Source organism: Pithys albifrons, chromosome 23 (assembly GCF_047495875.1).
Source record: "Pithys albifrons albifrons isolate INPA30051 chromosome 23, PitAlb_v1, whole genome shotgun sequence".
NCBI classification, from domain to species: Eukaryota; Metazoa; Chordata; class Aves; order Passeriformes; family Thamnophilidae; genus Pithys; species Pithys albifrons.
Window position 1 is genome coordinate 3,697,984 of NC_092480.1, and position 15,498 is coordinate 3,713,481.

At 47.5% G+C, this 15,498-nt stretch overlaps 1 protein-coding gene across 5 annotated transcripts in view; it reads left to right on the forward strand.

Moving 5' to 3' along the window:
• The window catches only part of GRAMD1B (GRAM domain containing 1B), a 91,674-nt gene that overhangs the window by 46,739 nt on the left and 29,437 nt on the right, over positions 1 to 15,498 (forward strand). For 3 of the 5 annotated variants that reach the window (XM_071576062.1, XM_071576061.1, XM_071576063.1), the window contains one exon: positions 10,826 to 11,036. In XM_071576062.1, the coding sequence (XP_071432163.1) occupies positions 10,826 to 11,036 (211 nt within the window). Of the gene's footprint in view, positions 1 to 1,972; positions 2,321 to 10,825; positions 11,037 to 15,498 lie in introns of those variants that run through there. The other 2 variants (XM_071576065.1, XM_071576064.1) reach the window with 2 other exon arrangements.

Below are 15,498 nucleotides of genomic sequence, written 5' to 3' on the forward strand. Positions count from 1 at the left end.
AACATACAAATTTGTAGAGGCTGAGAATCACAGTTTTAATTATTTTCTCATATTCTCTGAGAGCCACAAGAAAGAAAAAACCACTGAAAGATTCATAGACTGTAAAACAAAATGGGATCATTCAGATATCTCATTCTAAGTCCTGTTGAATGCAAGGTGTAAGACTTGCCTGAACTGACTCTGGTTTGAGGTACAGAACAGTATTTAGCAGAACACAAACCCTTGCATAATAATGTTTGCCACAGATGGATAATTGAGCCTTGAATTAGTTACAGTGGTTAGTTTTGTTGGCTTCCAAAAATAGGTCTCTCTTGTCTAGTCAGAATTTGTCTGAAAGCTTCAGCTTTCAGCACTTTCATCTGTTACCCAGTGTGATCAAACTGGTGTTCCAGGTGATCATTTAAGTTTTGGCCTCCAGTTTGTGCTGAATGGATTCAGTGCCTTTAGTGTTGGTTGTTCTGTCCAGTGTATCACATTATACACTCACTGAACCTGGATACAATCCTAGACATACACTTCAGTGGGAATCACACCATCCTGGGATATGAGGACACAGGGAATGGGAGAGTTTGCATGTTACATGGCATTTCCTTCAAACATGTTTGTAAATTCTCCAGCTGACAAACTTTGGTGAGCATTTGAAACAACAAAATTGACATCGAGGTGATGGATTATTTAATTTATTAAATCAGTGGTACATCCTATGTGCATCTGGGTGTATTCTCTGAGTAATATGAAGATGATGGTGCTGTTGTAGTATCCAGATAAAAACATGTGTGGGGATGGTGGTTCCAGTTTAAAATCCTGTGCAGCATTTGAATTGCACAGTGGCCTGAGCCTGCTGGAGCACTGATGCTTGAGAGCAGAGCACCTCCTGCTCCCACTGATTTTGATTAGAGCAAAATGATGGATAATCAGCCTTTTGGCAAGATGCTCTTTTGGGAATTAGCACTTAGAGCTGTGACTGATTGTAAAGGGAAGGGAAAGTGGCCAACCCTGCGTATGGGAGGGGTAAAATGCAACAAAGGCAAGCAAAGGGCACAGTGATGAGTATTTACATCACTTAAGGCACAGCTCCTTCTGTTATCAGTGGGGAGCAGTAAGTCCCTGAGGGGGCCATTCACAGCATCCAGAGTAAAATAACTCTGTTAATTCCACACGTGGACATCTGTGCTCAAATCCAGAGTGGTTAGCCCAGGAAGCTGTTCCAGTGCAGTTCTACACTATTCCTTTGCACACACAAGGTCTGATTTCATATACTGAAAGGAAGAGTGCAAGCCAGTTGATTGTTTTGTTTCCTTCTTTGTCACCTTTCAGCCTACATAATTTTTATTGCACTGTGCTCCTTGAGAGGGACTGGAACCCTCCCCCTGGTTCTGATTCTGGAATAAAGATGCCCATGAGCAGCCCTGCGGGGATACAATGGTGTGTCCCTCCAAGAAACGCTAATGCTGCCGCAGAGTTGTAAACTTTGCTTGATAATGTTTCTTTAAAAATCCCAGGCCTGTTCACACATGGATAGGCACGGAAAAAGAAACCAAATTAGCTCCCCAGATGAAGCCAGCTAAATTGAGTTGAGGTCACCTTAACTCTGAATGAGTCCTCACCGCCTTTAGATAATCCACTCTACCAGTTAATTAGGGTTTAATTTTCCTGACTGTTCCTGTGTTGACACGCTGACAGGTTTTGAAAACTTTCTCCCACCACACAGCGAGGACAAGCACGTTTCCAACCTGTAGGCTCCTAACTTTGTTAAACTTCACGAGCAGCACCCAAAAGCCACAGGTGTGATGAGGAGACCCTGGGGAACAGGGGTAGGCTCAGGGCTAGGGTGAGGCTTAGGGTTAGAGTCACTTTTCCCCCGCTTTGCCGGGGCAGACGCCGAGCGAGGAAGGCACGGAGGGGATGAATTATGTAAAGCGACAGCGCAGAGGCTGCGCACGCGTGTGTGTTGTGTGTGTGTGTTGTGTCTGCGTGTGCAGGAGTGTGTGAAAGCGCTGCCAGCGACACGAACAGGCACCGAGCAGCATCACCATCCCCAGCAGCAGCAGCAGCAGCAGCACCACAAAGAGCGGGGCGGGGGGAGGCTCGGCCATGGCCGGAGCGGGCGCAGCATCCCCGGCGGCGCGGCCGGGGGGCTGCGGGACCCTCGGGCGAGGGCTCTGAGATGCCGCAGGAGGTGAGTGCCCTCCCAGCTCGCCGCCGGCCCACCCTCGCTCGCCTCCCACGCCACGCACGAGTGCATGAATGAATGAGCCCCGAATGGATTCGTAGCCGCTCCGCGCCGCGCTCCGCTCCGCTCGCTCCTAATGGCTACCAGGTCAGTGCCGTCCCCGCGTGTCCGCGGGCTCCGGGTGTGCACACACGTGTGTGATGCCTGTGCCGTGCCCTGCTGGCGTGCCCCGAGCCCATCCTCCCCGGCGCTGCCGAGGCAGATTAAATCCGGAGTCCATGTTGGTTGTTGCTGCTGCTGCTCCTTTCTCTTCGGGGGACTTGAAAGCAGCAGACAGCGTGACATCATGTTGCGGAGATACTTTGTCTCTTTTTACCCTTCCACGGCCTGATACCTGTTTGGTTTTTTTACCTATTTTTCCCTCCCTTGTCCTCCCCCCTTCCCCCCACGCACGTGCCTTCCCCTCTCCTGCAGCGGAATTGCTAAAACAGCCTTTTCAATTGTTTCAAACGACCGATGGGCAGATATTTTTGTTTTGTTTGTTGGTTTTTTTTGTTTTGTTTTTTTTTGTTGTTTTTTTTTTTCCAGCTTTCATTCCCCTCACCCCTCCTCCTTTCCCCTGCCGTGCCCCCCATCCCCCTTCCCCAAGGGGACAGTTGTCCCTCCCGTCACATCTGGGTCCGGAGGGGGTCGCGGTGGGATGATGAACAGGCTGTGCGTCACAGGAGCAGCCGGAGCTGCCGCAGGAATATGGTGTATTTGTTTGCCCATGTGCTCCCTCGCTTTGCCAAGGGCTCGGGGCACTCACACGGATGCCGCGGTTCCGCTCCGTGCCTCCCTGTGTTCCTGTGTGTTTGCAGTGATGGGGAGAGGCAGGGCTTGTTTTTCAGGCTCTGCTCCAGACTCTGTACAGGTGGCTTTTTATTTTAATTTTTTATTATATTTTTATTCATTGCACACTGTAGGCAGTGAGAATCTGCTGAATCGCCTAAAAAAAATCACTTTTCCTTAGATTACCGGTGACCAGCATTGCCCTGTCCATGATGGAAATCGTGATTCAGAAAAGCGAATATATTCCTCTTCCCTTCATTAAGTCACATGCATCTGCAGGAGAACCCCTTCTGAAAGTGGTAGATTTAGGATGGAGCTTGTGATTTTGACTCAGTAGAATGGAAGGAAACTTGTAGCCAAATCTTAGGGATATATTTTACAGCAGTGCAACAACTTTGGATGCCATTCATTCTGCCATGGGAAGCCCCCAGCTGCCCATGCCATGATAACCAGCTGGATGAAGCAAGTGAGGCTATGTCAGGAGGGGGGACGAGCCTGAAACCGGCCCTCAGGACAAAGGACTGTGTGTGACTCTTGCACTGAGGGGGTCTGACTCTCCCCAGGGTCAGCTGCAGCCTCTGACCCTCTCTAATTTTAACTGGGAGCTGGAAGTGCTGCTGCCTGGATAGAGCAAAGGAGGGAGGGAGAATGCATGGAGGTACCAGGGTGAGGGATGTGGAGTGGTTGCATTGCTATTTTCAGAATGGTAAACGGAGGCAACATCAAGGGATGAACAAAAGAAATCAATTTGATCTCAGCCTTGAAGATTACAACATCTCCCATTAATTTATGAAAGCTGATGCTGAGGAGCAGTAGGAGTGAGTGGGAAGATGCAGAGCTGTAGCTTTGTCTTCTGCTCTTGAGATGCACAATATCCCTGTCCGCCCCCACTCTGTCTCTGAGAAGATGTGCTTTAATCTGTGGTTTATAAAACCCCTGCAACAAGACTTGAATGTGTTCAGGGGGACAATACCTGTGCTGGGCATGAAGTCCATGGATCTCGCAGCCTTGCTGAAGTTGTAGCAGGATATGGACTGCAGGGAAGAGTTGGTGAGCTCTTCTTGAGGTAATCTAGGGGTTGGGTCACACTCAGAGCTTCATCCAAAAAGAGCCTGGATCTTTATCACTTGCAGTTTAGTGCTATATTGCAGTTTTCTCACTCTCCCTTGGAACAATGCACATGGATTGATGTATGGCAGCAACATTGTGTCCCCAAAGCATTGAAAGATTTTGGTGTTACCTTGGAAATAAGGAGGATTAAAATAGACATGCTTGGATTTATTTTAATTTTATGTTTTATTCTTTGAGCCATCAAGTTTTCAAAACTTTCTTCACATCAAAGATGGCTTAACAGTGTCTTTGGTTATTGTATTTATTTTTTAAACATGACTCTCAAGCTCTGTTCTTCCCCAAGTTCCAGGCTGGGAGATTGTGAGGGCAGCATCAGATGTTGCAGGTCTTGCTGTTAAAGACAATGCTGACATTGAGGTGGGGAGGAGAGGGAACAAAACCTGGATCTGTTCCTCCTTTGGAGGTTCAGCTGTAGACAGGGTGACCTGCAGGTAACCACATTGGGGCTGTGTCTGAAACACCATCAGCTTCAGAGGGATGTAAAATTCCTACTTGGTGCTATTTCCTCTTTATTGCCTCCCAGATTTCTTTGTATTATCCATCGTACTTTGTTTCATTTGGTTTGTCTTCCTTTGGAGCAAATGGAATTTATTATTTTGTGAGTGATGAAGGGGTTTAATGTGTGATTTATAACACATGGTGCTTCTCTGCAGATTAATGATCCTTTCCAAATTGTGACTTGCATTATTAGACAGTATTATTCAGATCAATCATGTTCTATTTCTGAAATGTTTTTTCCAACGTTTTCTTGGGATTTTTGCAGTAACTCCAAGTGGGAAGGGAGCAGTGGAGAGGATTTTTCCAACCCAGCACAGTGGGAGTATCTGTAAGAGATGAGGCCATTTGTCCATCGGAGTTGATCGTCGGTCTCTCGTGGTAACCATGATCGGGTGATTCAGAGAGGGACAATGACATGGTTAATAATGCATCTGACCAACCTTGCCCTGCTGCATGTGGGCAGAAGGCAAATTCCTTCCTAATGCTTGCAGTGATTTGCTAATCCTCTGAGGCATAATAATTGCATTAATTTTATTTCATGAATATGTAAATATGGGATTGAATGTCATAGGAGGACACAGTTCTGTGAAACGTCAAAACAGGCAGAAAATCTGAAACGGGGATGGACTCCTCTTGTTAGAAAAACATGCAGAAGGCAGACTATTTTTATGATTCTCTTCAAAGCAATTGCCATGAAACACTTGGTTTCTGTACAGCCCTGCAGGTGTCATTGCTTTTTGATTTATTGCATTCTCTTTTGTCTCTTTTGCTGGGAGATGTAATAGAAGTACAGCATTCTGTTATTGCTTGTAGAGCAATGGTGAGACCAGGGAATTGCTTGAGGATATATGGAGGTTTTCATTCTTGGATTATCAATTTGAAGTGAGTGTAGGTTGGTGATCAAAAGTTGTTACCATCTGCTTGCTGTTTGGGAGACTGCATAATGAGTTTCTGAATCTCCTCTTTTTGCACTGATGTCAGACTGTATGGCAGAAAAGTATCTTTGTAGGCGTCTAATTAACCCCCTTGCTGGCTGTTTCTGAGGAGAATTAACTCTTCTTGTACTGCAGCCAGGCTTGAGGTACTTCTTTGACCTTGTAGCCTTCTCTGTTCTTTTAAAGACTTTATCAGTGCAGTTCTGTTTTGTGCTCAGGGATCTCTTTTGGGCTTGTTTAGGAAAGTGTGTAGGCACAGGCTTGGCTTTGTGTGCACAGCCCATAGATCTCAGACACTGAGAGTTAAATATGTGCTGCATTGCTGGTTTGGGAACTCAGTGCTCAGCACTTTTAGAATTAAGCTCAATTTGATAACCCAAATTTTGAGCCTTGAAGAGCCTTCTCTCAGGTGAGTGCTGTGGGCTGCAGGGAGACCTGAGCCACTGCAGATGTACTCTTGTAAAGCAAGTTCTTTTGAAGACTTGGAGGCCAAATAGTTCTCCAGATCAGGACTTTTTAGAGGAAGTCCAGGGGGTTGAGAAATACACTGCAGGGAATGTTGTCATCAGGCTGTTTGTACCCTCTGAGAAGCTGGTGATCCTCCTGAAGGGAGTGTTGTGTCCCTGGAGTTACAGGTGAGCTGCCCTTGTTACAAATCCATTGGTAAAGCAGTGAGTACTCCTGGCTGAATTCTAATTCACATCCTGCAACTGGCAGATTGACATGGATTTGCTGTGTGTTTTCCCAATCTGTGTGTGGCACTACCTGAGAGGAGAATAAGGAGCTGCTGTCATACAGTGAAGCTGTGGCCATGCACTCCTGCAAGCTGGAGTGTCTGGGGAGTGGCTGCTGGTTGTTGGGCACCTGTGATTTGGGAAAGAACTGTTGCAGGGTGCTGGTCTTTGGGCCAGGGATGGCTGGGTTGAAGGCAGGGTGGTTGTTTCAGATCTGGTAGGATGGACAGACTCATGTCAGCTCAGGGCTGCTTGGATGGCATTCATGCAGAATTTATTTAACAGACTTGAACTAAGCCAGGGTTCTCCATGTGGGCGTTGCAAAGAGTCCTGAGGGTTCCTTTATAGCTCTAAGAACACCAAGCTTAAGTTGTGGAGTGCAAACTGTAGCATTTCCCAAAAGTGAAGTATCTGTTCATCAGCTGCTCCAGATGTTTACTTGAAATACTCTGTTGGAGGAGGCAGTTTGGCCTTTCTGCATCTTGCCTTGTGTCCCAGGGCAGGGTCTGACCAGGTGGCTTGTCTGTGCTTTGTCTGATCTTTCCTCTTTTTTACCACCTGAAGAAAAGCTCATGGAATCCCACAATGGTTTGGGTTGGAAGGGACCTTAAAGATGATCCTGTCCTGCCCCCTGCCATGGGCAGGGACACCTTCCTCTAGCCCAGGTTGCTCCAAGCCCCATCCAGCCTGGCCTTGGACACTTCCAAGGATGGGACAGCCACAGCTGCTGGTTCTTCTCTGTGCTGCTTCAGAGCCTGAGGCTTTTCCTCCACGTCTGACCAGAGTTTGGCCCCTTCCTATCCACGTCACACTTGCTCATGGTGTTTTTCCTGCAGCTCCAAGGGCATAATCCAAGGAGACATAGTGAGCCTTCTGTGCTTTCATCTATTCCATGCAGGGTTCCACCTCGGAGCAGAGGGGCTGCAGCTTAGGTGGGCTTGTTTGTGTCCTGTGCCTCACTTCATCTGCTGCTTCTCCTGAAGGCTCTGCCAGAGGGGGACGTGGGGCCCTGAATGCTCTCTGGGCAATTAGGTCTGCAAAGCATTATTTATTACTATTATTTTTTTTTTCAAAGTGGGTCAGGCCGTTTTTGGCATTTCAGGCGCTGATTCCTGGTTCAATTGCAGGCCTTGGTCACTATGGCAACAGCAGAAAGCGTTCGTCATGGCTGTGCCTTGGGCTGGATTCAAACTCCAGGCAGCGAGCAGGACTGTCCAGGGGCAGAGGGGGATGGAGCTGCCCCTTGGTGCTTTCTGTGCCCATCCTCGCTGCCCTAGAGATGAAGGGCTGAATCAGCAGACTCTTCGTGTTCTCAGTTGTGTGTGGAGTCCCTGGTGTGAGAAATATTCAGCTTTTCCCAGTCATCACATAGTAAGAGAGGGATTCAGACCTGGGTTTGATCACTGAGCTCAGGGTGAGCCAAAGAGCCCTTGAAGTTATCTCTGCAGAGGTGGTAATCCATGCATACCAAACAGAATATTTGTGGATGGATTTAGTTTTTAAAGCGTCCCAGAGATGCTGAATGACTGGAAAATGAGCTTGGAAGTTGGAATCTGCCTGAGATTGTGCTTGGTGGAGCTGGCACCAAAATGTGTGGCTGTGGTAGTGTGAACAAATACATACACGCCTGCTCTAAGATAGTCAGTGCTGATGCTGTTCGTGTGGTTGCACCACTGTGGGTTGCTTGACTGTGACTGAAAAACCCACCTGAGGAGCTTTGTGAAACAGCAGAAAGAGTAAAAGAGAAACAAACTTCCTAAGAGCTCATTTCATCCGAGTTTTCCATGCACATGATGCAGCTGTACCCTGGTTTTGAACTGATTTGTACTTTAATTGAGTAGCAGTAAAATCTCACAAGTGTGACCTGAAAGCAAACAGAACCTTGACTGAATTTGACTTGGTCTTTATAGAGTTGCTTGGCCCTCAAACTCAAAGTGAAACTGTATGAACTTGCATGAACCGAAAATGAGATGGAGGTTGTGTGTGACAAACTCAGGTTTTGTAGAGCTGTAGAAGTAAAATTAGTACATTTATTCTAAATAGGGCAGTCATATGTGAGTCAGGAATGTTGCCTTCAAGTTTTTGCCTTATGTTTCTGGTCACCTCACATAAACCAGCTTATGTTGCATGAAAGCTGCTGGGGGCAAGCAGGACCAACATGGCCACAAAATTTAACGTTTTTAGCTAGAACTCTACATTTTCTAGAGTCTAGAAATGGCAGTTCAGAACCATTTCCATCACTGGAACCATTGCTGATGAATGTAAAGTTTCAATACCACTAATATAGCTCTGATGGGCTATTAAAAAGTAGATTGAGCAGAAGTAGCTGCAGCAGGAAAGACAAGGGGAAATACCCATTTAACTGGATCAGTGGGGAGTCTGTGTAGAAACCTGATACCTTTTAACATTTCAATAACTAAGAAATCCCTGGTAATTTAACTTTATGATATACCTAAACTGTTGCAGGCAGTGCTGCAGGGAGAATGGCTCAGATCATGTTTTCTTTAGTCTTTTGTTTCACATGTGATCTGGAGGGATTAAATCTTGAATATTGCTGCAGTTGTGCTGTGCGTGTGTTCCTGTGCCTTGTCCAGGGAAAGGGAGGACACAGGGCAAGGTGCTGTGACAATGACACTCATGGGGTGTGCCAATGCTAGTTGTGAGCTGTGAAGAACCAAGACAAGGGTGGGATTATTCTGCCTGTCCTTGCACTGGAGCTGACTTGGGGTTTAGGTGATATTTGAACAAGCAGGTTTTTATTATTCTGTATCTTTATAACTCTAAGTAGAAAGGGGTAACAGAGCAGAGCCTGTAAGTGAATCCAACCTCCTGCTTACAGAACAGTTTGCAAACCCTTGAACTTCCAAACTTCCTACCGTTGAAAGCATCTTCTCAGGGTTGCTGTGAGGCTCCATTCTGCTGCCCTTGCCCATTGCCAGCTCCTGGGAAATCTGGTGCTGTCCATGTTTGCACAGGCAGTGTCGTTGTGTGCTTTCTGCAGATTGTTCAGGGAAAGTTTCCTCACTTGTGGGTTTACACAAGCAGTGAGCAAACAGAGCATAATTTACGAGACCAGTTCATCCAGTGCTAAACCAAACCAAGCCAACCCTGATAACTGCTGCAGGAGTGTGTTACATTGTCTGCTCTTATCTGCTGACCAGTGTTTGTGAAATGTTTTTGGCATCTTCAGAGGTAAGGGGTGGATATGATTCTTATCTCGGAGTTAATGAAACCTCAGACACGTGTTCAGATTTTCTAGATTTTCAGAAAGGAAATGATGCATTTTAAGTACCTTGGTGTACATCAGTGGGAGAAGGAAGCTTCAGTTTGCTGCATGTAATTGGGCTTAAATTATAGCCCTTAAGAGTCTGATTGTACTAACTTTTTAATTCAGTCCCTTACACTTGTAACTCCCTCATGCTTTTTCTACTGCCTGCTCTTCTGTCACTCAGATGTGGCCTGTTTGCTGTTGCTCATGAGATAACAGGGTACCAAACAACAAAATTCATCCTTGGAGCAGCCCAGGTTCCACTGTAACCTGCAGGCTGCTGGAAAAGCTACAAGGATGTTTGTGCTGGGCAGAAATAGATCTGACTGCTGAAGGAAATGGGTGACTTGGGAAAAGTGGATGGAGCGGGTGGTGTTTTGAAGAGTCTGGCAGGAAGAAGAGGCATCAAAAGAGAAAGAACAGTGAGGAAATCTGAGTTTCCCTGTTCTTTATTAATGTGTGTGTTACTGACTTTCTGATTTAGGTGTTGAGGCATTTGCTGAGGATAGAGGAGGAGAAGTTCCGTTCTGAACGCCTCATAATTTCTGTAAAGCTCAGAAAGGTCTTGCTTTTCCCATTATGAAAGGGGAACTTTGCGTGGGTTTCTTTAATCATGAAGGGGTTTAGGTTGTGGCAAAACATTTTCCTGCCCAGCTCTGAGTGGTGTGGGAAAGGATGATTCTGTGTAGGAACTCATGACTGTGTTGTCTGTTATCATGACTCCCACCTCCAGCACCCCAGTATTTTTGATGATCTTTAATGGAGTTTTCTGAAAGGTGTGATCCCTTTTTCATACGTCCTGTTGAGAACAGTTGAAAGAAAATGGAGGGGGGGCATAGTGGGGCTGTGCTGAGAACACACAGTCATCTCCCTCACTCCTGAGTGCAAGTTTAGTTTTTCTAAGCTCAGATCATCAGTTTAAGCTCTTGGAGTTCACAGGAGAATGAGTTCATTCTCATGAGCATTTGTCTGTGGTCTGATGAGTTGAAGAGTGGGTGGAGGAAGGCACTGCCAGGCCGTGAGAGTTTCCTCTGCCCCTGGTAAAGGATAACTGCCAGCAGCCCCAATTCACTGGGGGCACTGGGGGCACTGGGGGCACTGGGAGCACCGGATGCATCGCCCCAGGAAGGCAGACCTGTGTGCTGTGCTGGTGGGGCAGTGTGTGTGCTCTGCACACCTGGGGGCTGGGGTGCAGCTGCTTTCAGGCTGAGCTGGAGGTCCCTAACCCTGCTCTCTCTGTGCCTCCCTCCTGCAGTACTGCCAGTAACTCCAACCGCAGCACGCCCGCCTGCTCCCCGATCCTGCGCAAACGCTCCCGCTCGCCCACGCCGCAGGACGCCCCGGGGGACGCCATGGTGGAGAAGGGCTCGGACCACTCCTCAGACAAGTCCCCGTCCACGCCGGAGCAGGGTGTCCAGCGGAGCTGTTCCTCCCAGTCAGGCCGCAGTGGGGCCAAGAACTCCAAGGTGAGCAGCGAGCAGAGGGCTTTGGCCAAGGTGTGCTCATGTCTCTGGTGCTGAACCCCCTGTTGTGGTACACTGGCTTTGTCCTGTGCCTTCTGTTCCTCTGGATAACCTTCCTCCTTCTTCCACCCTGGTATTTCTGAAAGTTCTAACTAGGGTCAAGTTGTCCTACCTGGGGCCAAACTTCAGCACAGCTTTGCCATCCTTGCAGTGACCTGAGTCCAGGAGTTGCTGGTGGCTTGTTCTGCAGCTCCATAACAAGTTTATGTGGACTAACTTTCTGTAGTCAAAGCCCTGCTTCTTGGGAGATTTTGAGAAAGAGCTGTTGCAATTACTTTTTGTCGTCTGGATCAAGTGTCATGATAAAAATAAAGGTTCCCCTGTACAGGCAGCCTGTGAAGGGCTTCTGCATTTCTCAGTCCTGTCTAAGCCCTCTGAGATGAGGTTCAAGTTGCACAGAATCAGTTTTCTAATCCTCGCCCATTCCTTCTGATCAGTGCAGTGTTATGACTGCCTTGGCCAGGGTAGATGATATTTCCCCTAGAAAGGTTTTGTGTCCTTGGACCGCATGAGAAACAGCCTTGTCTTTGCTGTACTGAGGAAGAGGGTCTTGGGTTTGGCAGCTCTGGGTTTTTCTGTGGGCAGTGGGACCAGGTGGAACACACACAAGGGCCTTGGAAGCCAAACATGCCTTTGATTCTAACCCTGGTATCAGTGATGTGTTGTAAGTTGTCTGTCAGGAGCACTTGTGTTTCTCCAGATTCCTGAAGTGAAATATTTCAGCCTGAATAAATTCCTGGTGTCATAGGCATAACTGATGGCTTGTACAAAACGAGTTGGTAGATCTTCTATTCCTGGATTGTATCACACACAAGAAGTCTTCATCCACTCCCTTTTGTAGTCACTCTGAGCAGAAGAACAGGGTTCAGTGTCCCACATTCCCTGGGCTGAACTGATCTCTCACCACTGAGGGAGGGGTTATGTGAGTTCAAAAGAGGAGGAAAAGGGTTTTTCAAGCTGAATGATTTGAGCTGTGAGGTTGCCCTCGAGGTCAGCCTTGCTTCCTGTGCACACAGTGACCTACAAACACCATCCCAGGGCGACAGCACCGGATGACACCCCGTGCACTGTGCTGCCAGCACTGTGTTCCCAAAAGTGAGCCATGGGCTGGGGTGGGAGGCAGGCAGGATGCAGGGCATGCTGTGTTTGTAGCCACCCTGAGGATGCTCTCAGGGAAATGGTGGCCTTGCTAAGGGGGAGTTACAGGGCTGAGTTGCATTGCCCTGGCCCACAAAGTGCTGGGAATTAAGGGAGTGAGATTTTTACCAACACGGTGACTACTAAAGCTTGACTTTAATTCCTGGTGCTTTCCACAAGGAAGGGGGGGATATGATGCTCTCTGTTGGGTTTGTGGGGTTTCCTTCTCTTGATTTGTGAGGTAATTTTTCTTCTCTCCCTAATTTCTCTCTTTTCATTCCTGCATGCTTTCTCTCCGATTAAGTCACACAAGCGCCTCTCCAAAGTAAGCCTTCTTTTTTCTCTCCTGTCCCCCACTGTGGAACTGTCTCATCACTCAGGAACTGAGTGGTGACCCCAGTAAAAGGCATTCTCCTGGTGCAGCTGTGAGAATGTCAGCAAGAGCTCAGCCCCATGCCTATAGCTGGAAGCTGCTCTCACTTAAATCACTGGGATCTCCTTAATATTTGCTCACACAGAGTGGGAACTGGCCTGTTCATCACAACCCTTCAATTACTGCCAACTAATTTTAGCCTTTTAGTTTTGCTTTCCCCCTCCCTAGAAGTGAGCTGTTGTCCTTGCCAGAGAGGAATCCACTGGATTTGGTAGGCTGAGCAGAACCATAATCCCTTCTCTTCCCTCTCTTCTTCCTTCTTGAGTTTCAGAAACAAGAGTTGTCCTCCATTAGTTCTTCCCTGCTTTTTATGATGAGTAGCAGTTTTGTGGCCAGTGATCTCAGCTTCCTGCCCTTGCATGCTTCCCTGTGTGAGGTAAATATTAAAGATCAGTGATTTCAAATGAGCCCAGCTTAAGCCTGTTAGAACAGACCTGTCCCAGAAGAATTGTGAGAATTCATGGGCTCGCTCTGAAAGGTGATAAGGAGAAGATCCCTCTGTGGGTGCTTGGATTGGAGATAAGATCGTTTGAGATTTGATCTCACACCTCTGTGCTGCCCTGAGAAGAGTGTAAAAAAAATCAGAAAGACAGATGGGATATTACTGGAGAAAGTGCCAGGCTGTTGGCATTTCCACTTGTGTACAAGGAAAGTTAAAAGCAGGCTGGCTTGGATGGCTTCATGATCCACAAAATCCATGCCTTGGCCTTTCCTCAGGTGATCCTTAGGTTTCATTCTAGACAAGACCTCAGAGAACAGTGCTGGCTTTTCCCTTGGTTTAATCCTTATAGCCAGCCTGACTTTGGATGATGGCTGGTGTCTCTTGGAAGCTTCCTTATGTCTCTTCTTTTAGACAGACTGTCTTGTGCTTGGTAACTGTAGCTTGGGTGGCTCCAAAGGAGGACTGTGGGACTCATGTCTCAGGTGAGGTGTGGCAGAAGTTCTGTGGAAGATGCAGGTCTGGAGGAGCAGAGAGTCCTGAGAGGGTTGCTGGTGAGTAGAGGTGTGTGGGTCAGGACAGATCGTGGCTAGGCTGGGATGATCTGGAGGTGCTTTGGCTAAGCTATGAGAGGTTTGTTAGGAGTGGGAATAACTGTGGTAGAGAGCAATGTGTGTGTAAAATGTACATGCAGTGGTTCTGTGATGTGCCTGCAGCCAACCTCTTATTTGTCTGGGAGGAAAAATCCCAACCACTGTGAGACAGTTAGAGAAACACGAGGGAACTGGAGCCCAGGTTGGTTCCAGTGTGAGGAAGGTGATGCTCAGAGGGAAGGGAATCCTGGGCATGACCCTCACCAGCTTGTCAGAGCCTCCTGCCCTGCTTACACACACAGAGGAACAGAGAAGGACACAGATTTTAAACTCTTTTCTCAGCCTCTTCTCCTCCCCCCACTCATCTCCTGCAAGAGGAATTGATTTTCCAACCTGTCTGGCTAATGAAATGGAACAGCTTGAGCCCATGAGTTTGATGCTGTGTTTATACAATTGCTGACAGATCTGCTTGAGTCCCTTGCCCTCTTTTGTCTGTCGTGTTCTGTCGTGCTGCAGCGTTGCCATCAGAGGGAGCGCTTCCCCAGGAGTTTTTAAGCACTGGATTCCATCCTGAGGGAATCTCTTCTGGACCTGCTTTTCCCCTCTGTCCACCACGTGTGGCATGGAGCAAACCACCCATACGTCTGTGCCAGCCTTAGGCTTTTGCTGGTAGTGCTGCTGCTTCTGGAACAGCTTTCCAGACTCAGGGGAAACCCACCTTTTTTGCTAGTAGCCAAGAAGGAAAGATATATATTTAACTGCTTTGCTCTTACCCAGGGATAAAAGTGATTTCCTCTCCATTACAAATCCTTCAGATTGTTCTCAATGCCTGTAGCTAATGAGGAATGCTGAGAATTAATATCAGGTTAGGGGAAAACATGAATTTTGTTGTAGGCCCTGGGGACTGTAGGACAGTTTAGGTCAGAGGGGATCTCAGAAGGTCTCTCTCAAAGCCCCTGCTCAAAGCAGGGCTCATGTGGTTAGATCAGCTCAGTCTAAGTCTTGGCCAGCCATGTTTTGCAGATCTCCAAGACTGGAGATCCCAGAACCTTGTCAGACCCCTGCTCCAGTGCTTAACCACTCTTGTGAACAGGCTTTTTCCTTCTAGCCAAATAGAATTCCCTTTACTGCAGCTTATGACTGTTGCACCTTGTCCTTCCAGTGTGTGATGATGAGAAGAGTTTGGCTGTGTCTTCTCATTCCCCCTCCCACTGGGTGGTGTAATCCCCCTGTAGGTAGTAGGTCACAAAATTCTGGTCATTTTGGGCTGGGGTGAGGGTTTGGAGAATAAATGGAATCGATTTCTCGGAGTTATTTGACCATGGCTGGTTAGAAGCCAGGTGGGTAGCACAGATTTTGGAAGTGCACAGATCAGGAGAAATGGCTCTGGAATATATTCCGAGCTCTGCGCTCGCCCTGGTTTGGTGCCTCTGTTTCCCCAGCTGTAAAAGGGATTTAGGGATACTCCTGGAGTTCCATGGCATGTCATTCACTTGGCAAGAGCTTTCTGTTCCCCTGGAAGCCACAGTGTGTAGGGGTGGGCTGTGATCCCACTGCCAGTGATGCTGAAAGGTGGGAGCTTCCTCTGGATCAAGTTCTCAGTGTGAACTTGGTATGTGTGACCCTCTGCACTGTAAAGCTGTGATCTTCCCCAGCAGTGTATGCAAATGTGGGGTTATTAACCCATGGAGATCTAGAGGCAACTTTATATTAATGAAAGGCTTAGCTCCAATTTTCATGTTCCTCAAGTTCTCCAGAGTTCTTCCTGGTTACAACCACCACGTAACCATGAGCTCTGCTCTC